Source organism: Aplysia californica, unplaced genomic scaffold, assembly GCF_000002075.1.
Source record: "Aplysia californica isolate F4 #8 unplaced genomic scaffold, AplCal3.0 scaffold00221, whole genome shotgun sequence".
NCBI classification, from domain to species: domain Eukaryota; kingdom Metazoa; phylum Mollusca; class Gastropoda; order Aplysiida; family Aplysiidae; genus Aplysia; species Aplysia californica.
The window spans coordinates 429,636-437,287 of record NW_004797491.1 but is presented as its reverse complement, the minus strand read 5'-3'; the positions used below and the strand labels follow the sequence as shown (position 1 = coordinate 437,287).

Genomic DNA, 7,652 nt, shown 5'->3' with positions numbered 1-7,652 from the left:
GAGGAGGAGGAGGAGGAGGAGGAGGAGGAGGATTGTGATCCTATATTTGAACGCTATTCAGTAAGGTAAACTAAAATTGTAGGTGGAAGGCGGGTGCTCTAGTGTGGTTTACTCCTTCGTTCCTATCAAACATCTATCGTCCTGTTCTCTAGCTCTCCTTTTTTGTGTTTGTTACTCTCTAGTAACACCTCTAAATTTCGGGACTTGTACGTCCTTATTAAAACTCATTAAAAAAACTAAACGGAAATTAAAAGTAAATATTTGGTACACCTTTTTGTATACTTTGGAACTGCAACTCTATTTTTGCCTATAGATATATTATTATTTGGGCGCTATTCTATAAATTAAACGTAAAAGTAGATACTTGACACACTTCCACCTCTCTTTTGCATGCAGTCGAAACTGTTTAAGACGACCATCTATTGTGGAGGCGAAAGTGTCCGTCTCAGACAGATGGCGTTTTATACAGTGGTGTAATATTAGAAATACAGAAGGGAGGAAATGGGGAAAAGCCATTTGTAGAGGGGATTGTCTTATACAGGTGGCCACTACTGTGGCTTCGACTGCATTTGTATCACAACAAGGTGGAATTAGGCTCTCGTCAATTTTTGAGCATGTAGAGTTATTGGTATCATCTTAAATCTTGTTCATTTGTCTTGCTTTTGAAGAAAAAATATCCGTTTATCTTGAATAGAAGTCGAGATATTTGCTATTGAAGGAGATGGGGGATCACCTGGTTGCAGAGGTAAAATTAGCGAGAAAATGACCGTCAAAGATGATTTATAATTCCTTAGCTTGAAACTTTACTTTGTGTGCCTTTAATCAACGGTTTTCGGTTTTTAAAAATCCCAACAGAAATGTGCTCTTTAATGTGCATGACAGGTGTTGAGCCAAAAGAAAAATTCGATTAAAAATTCGCAAACCTGCGTGAAAATGCCAGTTTCTTTACTGTGATTATATTGACGAGCGCCTGATTTCACCACGCTGCCTCACATTTATTTCCAGCCAAAGCAGCTGCAGAAAAGCTCAGGAAGTCCGGGATAATGATTATCTCCATCGGAATCGCCAACGCGAACCCCCAAGAGCTGAAAGACATCGCTTCGACTCCTGAAGACGTGTTCCAAGTGGCTGGCTTTGACTCGCTGCATGAAATTGGGGAAGATCTGGCGATTAAGACATGTGCAGGTGAGCTCTTCATAATCAAACGACTCTGATTTTGTTGGTGCTATTTTGTTATTGTTGTCGTTATTGTTGTTGTTGTTGTTGTTGTTGTTTTACTTTATTGATGTTATTGTAGCCGCTGTTGTCGTCACCGTTGTTATTGTATTTATGATTTATGTTGTTGTTGTTGTTCTTGTTTCACTTTGTTATCGTTATTGTAGCTGTTCTTGTTGTCACCGTTGTTGTTATTGTTTTCGCTGTTGTTGTAGTTGTGGTTGTTATTGTAATTTATAATTTCTGACGTTGTTGGTGTTTCCCTTTGTGATCGTTTTTGTAGTTGCTGTCGTTTTAGTTGTCATCATTGTCGTCGTCGTCGTTGATGTTGCTCTTGTTTTTGCCCCTGTTACCTTCGTTGTTGTTAGATTGTCTTGGTACTTTAGATATACGTTTTCTCCCAAGTCGACTCATTTACCTTTAATTCATTGGGAAAATGCTCTTATTGTCTCGATAGCAAAGCCCTTTCGGGAGGAAGATTTATAAAGTCTTCTTTATATTAAGTCTCCTCTGTCTGTAAGAGTTTTGGACCTTGATCATTACTTACTGTTAAAGCTTTGCTTTGAAAACAGGTCTTTTTACTACACATGACCTGACCATCAATGATTTATTCATAGAGACACCAGCCATCCATATCCAGGTGCTGTTTTAGCCTATTTCATCATCATCCGGTGCCTTGCCGACTGGCGTGGGCGATCATGGACCTCCACTTCACCCTGTCCTTCGCTGCAGCAATGGTGTCTGTTGTTCTTGCTGCTCCCAACCATGTTGTCATCTTGTCCAGTATCTTTTCCCTCTGTCTGCCTCTGCCTCTCTTTCCTTCAAACTTTCCTGTTGTTACAATATTCTCTAATGCTTCTTTCCACATTGTGTGTCCGAAGATTAGCCTATTTACTACACATAAAAAATATCAAATAACACAAAAAGCGTGATGTGAAGCCTATATGCCATGGAGTGAAACTAAACTGTGATTGTTATTCTAAATCTAAATGTTTTACGCCCGCATCGACGCAATCTTGATCATTCAGGAGGCAACCCCAGAGTGGGAGGGATGCAGTGTTCCAAGGGACAGATGGAGATACTCGATAAAAGTAAACAACTTAAAACATGAGAATCGAGCTCATGTCTTCTGTGTTCCATAGCGGAGAGCCTGACCATCGTAAAACAGACTCCACGATATCACCAACAAGTGAGTGGATGGTCGCAACTATCGTTGTCTTCCTCTTGGTCGTTAGAGCGATGGTTCTGCATACTTTGTCTCACCGCCACCTTCTGGAACTGCGGAATGACAGAGTTTACCACCTCTTGGTATTGTCTTCATAATGGACTCTGTTAACCCTGGCTACTGTAAACTGCTGTTTAATCTTTTACTATTTATCTAAAATGCCATAGTTTAGAAATATGTCATTAAAATGTTCTCATGATTCAATTTTTAAATTCTTTTAGCTGTGCCAACCTCACGAGAACGAGCGTGTACTCCTCTAGCCGACATCATCCTGGTCATGGACTCCTCTGGAAGTATCAACAGCGGAGATTCCGGGAACTACGACCGACAACTGGATTTTGCCGCTACCCTGACAAAGAACTTTGACCTGGGGCCTGATGATGTCCGTTTTGGTGGCGTCATTTTCTCGGACACAACAGAGAAACTCTTTGATTTGAAGGATTATTCTGATCATAAGAACCTGTCAAAGGTTCGGTTATTGTTTATAATTTGATGCTTTGTTGTGTCCTCTTTTATTTCTCTTGTTGCAAAGTTATTAGTTTCAGTTTTCAGATCTGCGCCTTTCGCTTTTCATTATTAGGCATTTTGATTTTACGATTCCAATCTGTTTTTGCAAAGATACTCTCAAACTCAGAAATGTATTGGCTGAAAGTAGGAAAAATCTGGAATTTTATCGACTAAAGGTATTTAGTAAAATGAAGCCTCTTAACTTTAACCCATGCCAAATAATCTTTCATTAACAGAAATCAGGAAAACGGCTAGCACTTTCTCTGCCTCTCTCTCTCTCTCTCTCTCTCTCACTCTCTCTCTCTCTCTCTCTCTCTCTCTCTCTCTCTCTCTCTCTCTCTCTCTCTCTCTCTCTGTCTATCTTTCTCTCTGTCTCTCTCTCTTTCTTTCTTTCTCTTTCTCTCTCTCTATCTATCTATATATCTATCTGTCTATCTATCTATCTATCTATCTATAAATCTATCGATCTATTTATCGATATATCTATCTATTCATCTATCTATCCATCTATCTATCTATCCAGCTATTTAGCTATCTATCTCTTTGTCTCTGTCTCTGTCTCTCTTTTTGTCTGCTGCTCTGTCTGTCTCTGTATGTCTGCCTGTCTCCCTTTCTCTGTATAATTATGGTTGTCTCACTCTCTGTCCTTCTCCCTGTATCACTTTGTCTCCCTCTTTTGTTTTGTTTTTTGTATCGTTTTAGTTTCGTGTTTCGCTGAATTGTCCTTGCGCAAGCTCAGAAGGATAGTATTCATCTTTAGCAGAAGTGACATACATTTATAAAGATTTTCATGTCAGAAAAGGGAATTGAGAGTGCATCTTTGTCTATTGACGATTACCACGTTTTGACGGTTCTTCCCTGTGATGAGCATGTAGCTCAATTCTGTCTTGTACACTGACATGGTAGCTACTGATTGGAATTTTTATAGCCCTTTTTATACAATTATTCCGTTCGTGATCATCTTTCGACAGTTATTCCATTACTAATTTGTAGCATTTTGGAGTGATCTTGAGTGTTTCCCCATTATTTATTTTCTGTTTGACACTGGCCATTTTATAGGCAATCACAGGAGCCAGATATATCCAGTCTACAACAAAAACGGACCTGGCACTGAACTTAGTGGATAATGGAATGTTTGATACTGTCAACGGCGGCCGGGACAACGCTCAGAAGATTGTTATTGTCATGACAGATGGACAGTCAGATGATATGCAGAAGAGTAAGTTTTTACATTGTTTATTTGTATATATACCAGAGTACTAATAGATCTCTTGTAAAAGTGAAATATGTTCAAAACTAAAGACCACTCAAATCGGAATTGATATAACCGACTTCCCCATGTCCATATCATCTACAGAGGCTATACCTTGCCTGCGTTTTGATCTAAAAAGCAATTGAAAGTAAAATTCAGGCCTTTGAAAATATACACAAGATTAAGAGAACTCAGGAACATAAATAAAAGAACAAAAGTTGCCTCATTTTTGGCCTCTCATTCAAAGGTCCCGGGTTCGAATCCGGGTAGCGACAGAAAATTTTTTTTCTCTAAAATTGTCTCTTTTACCTCCTTTCCTGCTCTCTAGCAATGTTCTGTTGTCTGCTTTCATTTCCACTTTCTGCCCCCACCCCCACCCCCTCACCTCCTTTGCCCTCTCCTCTGGGCTCCTGACTCTTTCTGCAGCCTTTCTAATGCTACTCCTTGGTTCCACCTTACTGCTGTCTTTCTGTCACACACCTGATCTTCTGGTAGGAAAGATCTACACCTAGCCTTCTCGGACAAGGGCGAAAAATCTCGGAGGGCCCGTGTGCCATTTGCTCACGTTAAAGATCCCTTGGTGGTCTAAAATCGATAAGAGTAGGCTTCGGCCGCCACCCGGGCAAAATTCAAAATTTCCTACCAACTGAAAATAGTAGGTGTGTCCCGCGCGCTCATATGACCTTATGCAGTTGCGAGCGCCGTAAAACACTTTACAAAAACAAACAAACAAGTTGCCTTATGCTTAAGTTGGGCCCGAAGCACTGGTTAAAAATTGCAAAGTCTTTTTATGCTCATTTTATCATCTGTCAATTTTATGGTGTTTTTGGGTGGGAACAGTACAAAGTAGAAGATTTACAATAACCCTGAGAAAAACAAAATCACATGATATTATGAAGGACCAAAAGCAAAAATTCACTTGAGCAAAGACATTTAACAAGTGGATCATCGTTCATTCTGATATTTTTCAGCAAAGGCAGCAGCTGAAAAACTTAAAAAGAAAGGAGTGACCATCATTGCTATTGGAATTGCCCACGCAAACACACATGATCTTGAGAACATCGCTTCTGGGTCTGAAAACGTGGTCCAAGTTTCTGATTTCCACGCTCTTGACAAAATAGAACATGTTGTGACCAACAGAACGTGTGAGGGTGAGTAGATTATAACAGAGTTTGTAGTGATTTGGAGACAGGTATGAGGATTTTAAAAATACTTTTTAATGCATTTGTTGTTTACCGAAGTGTGGCGATTGAGACAAGGTGTGTAGAAAATTATCATTGAAACTCAATAGCAGATGTGTTGTTCAGGATTCTTCAAACTTTAGTATGTACGAGTGTGTACATGCATTTGAGTTGGTGTATGTATATTCATGTGTGTGTGTGTGTGCTTGCGCGCGCACGCGCGCGCGCGTGTGTGTGTGTGTGTGTGTGTGTGTGTGTGTGTGTGTGTGTGTGTGTGTGTGTGTGTGTGTGTGTGCGTGTAAATGTCTGTTTATGTTCTTGTATCTGTTCATGTGTCGCGGGATAACCATAGGGGGCTGGATTGTGCAAAAACATAACATTATGTCAAACCAATGAGCACTTTTTGTTTATCATTAATGTTTCAGTCATTGACTCCTGTATGGTAGAATATGTAGCCTAGTCTAGTATCCTCCATCTACAGTGTAAATCGTTTGAACTCATTCAGTAGTTTTGTTGTTGTTAGGTTGTTTGTTTTTATGGGGGGGGGTTTGTGGGGGGGGGGTGGTTAACCAAAGGCTTTTGTACCGTACTACTCTGTGGGAATTCCAGAATGACAGATTTATGCAATCATAGAAAAATTAGTAACATACCCAAAATGTGGATATTCTAGGTCTGAACCTAAGAGATGTTACCAAAACCTCCTCATTATTAACAAGGTTAAGACAAGTGTCCATCTAAACGTTGCCAGTTTTAAGCTGCTATCGATCTTAGATTTGACGTGACTTAGGTAAGATGCCGGTTTACAGCCAACATCATTGTATGCAAAGAAAACAATACTAGTAATAATTTACATTTTTACAGCGCATATCCATACTCAGCAGTGCTAGTCAACCTTTTTATAGCAAGAGCTCACTTTTGCCTCCTTTTTATTAGCTAACATTTTCGTACATAAGGGCATTTTTTCCACGGCTTTTGTTGGGTTTCTTTCTTGTTCTAGAGACACTTTCCTCATCTTTTCATTCTCCTTGCAGCGCCGACGCCACCGCCCCGTGTGTGTACTCCTCTGGCTGATATCATCCTGGTCATGGACTCCTCTGGAAGTATCAACATGGGAGATTCCGGGAACTACGACCGACAACTGGACTTTGCCGCTAACCTGACTAAGAACTTTGACCTGGGACCTGACGATGTCCGTTTTGGAGGTGTCATTTTCTCGGACATAGCAGAGAAACTTTTTGATCTAAAGGAATACTCTGATCATAACAGTTTGTCAAAGGTTGGAGCTCAATTCACGGCCTGTTTGTTTTGTTCTTTAATTGTCAGTACGACATCCGTTTTATTTAGTTGCTTCGATACCTTGATACACATCACCACTATAGTAGTTATTACCTGGAGTCGGGATTTGGCAGGAATAATAGTAGATGGGGGGGGGGGGGGCTTCGGTAGAAATCAGGAAATATTTTGATTAACCTTTACGTTGAGAACCTATAGGGAGACTAAAGATTAACCAACGATGTACGTGAAGCCAGAGCTCACACAAAGGGGGGGGGGGTGGTTGTAAATAGAGGAGTATTTCTAAAGCAAAGATGTGCATAACTTTCAGAACAGTTTAGTTCACCTAAACAGCACATTATAAATAATATGATCTCAGGACAAACCAGCACTTGTTGACAGAAACACACACTAACACACACGATTGTTCAAACAGCAGACGTTTCGTGGTGTCAGTATTGCACTCAATGCATGAGAAACAATTTCCAAACAATTCATCTTTCTCAAATGCCAGATTGAAACAGACATTAGTGATCGTGATCTGGCACCCATTTATTTCTCTGCTCGGATGGCCGAAAAAAAAGTATAATACTATCCTAATATTTCCCCATCATCCATCTTTTTAAGGTCTCTGCCTCTTTGCCTTCTGTGAGAGCAAAACGCTCAAAACCTTTATGTTGATTCAAGTGTCTCTGGAACTGCGTTTGTCTCGTCCTTAGCATGTAACTATTGGTCATTCCACGCTGGTGTAACCATGTTTTTGCTATTTTTTCACAATTCTTTTCAGGCCATCAAAGCTGCCAGGTACATCAGATCAACAACGAGAACGGACCTGGCTCTAAACATGGTGAAAAACGGAATGTTTGACACTGCTCACGGTGGGCGGGACAACGCTCAAAAGATTGTCATCGTCATGACAGACGGACAGTCGGATAATATGCTGATCAGTAAGTTTTTCATCTTCATAATGACGTTATTTTATATTCCGAGGTTTGGTGGG

General features: G+C 40.3%; 1 protein-coding gene across 1 annotated transcript in view; it reads left to right on the top strand.

Moving 5' to 3' along the window:
* Positions 1 to 7,652, top strand: part of LOC101849054 — a gene marked incomplete in the record, with an annotated part of 63,754 nt that overhangs the window by 36,526 nt on the left and 19,576 nt on the right. The window contains 6 exon segments of the mRNA XM_013083255.2: positions 1,006 to 1,185; positions 2,662 to 2,909; positions 4,007 to 4,166; positions 5,171 to 5,350; positions 6,412 to 6,656; positions 7,440 to 7,599. Of these exon segments, the coding sequence (XP_012938709.1) occupies positions 1,006 to 1,185; positions 2,662 to 2,909; positions 4,007 to 4,166; positions 5,171 to 5,350; positions 6,412 to 6,656; positions 7,440 to 7,599 (1,173 nt within the window).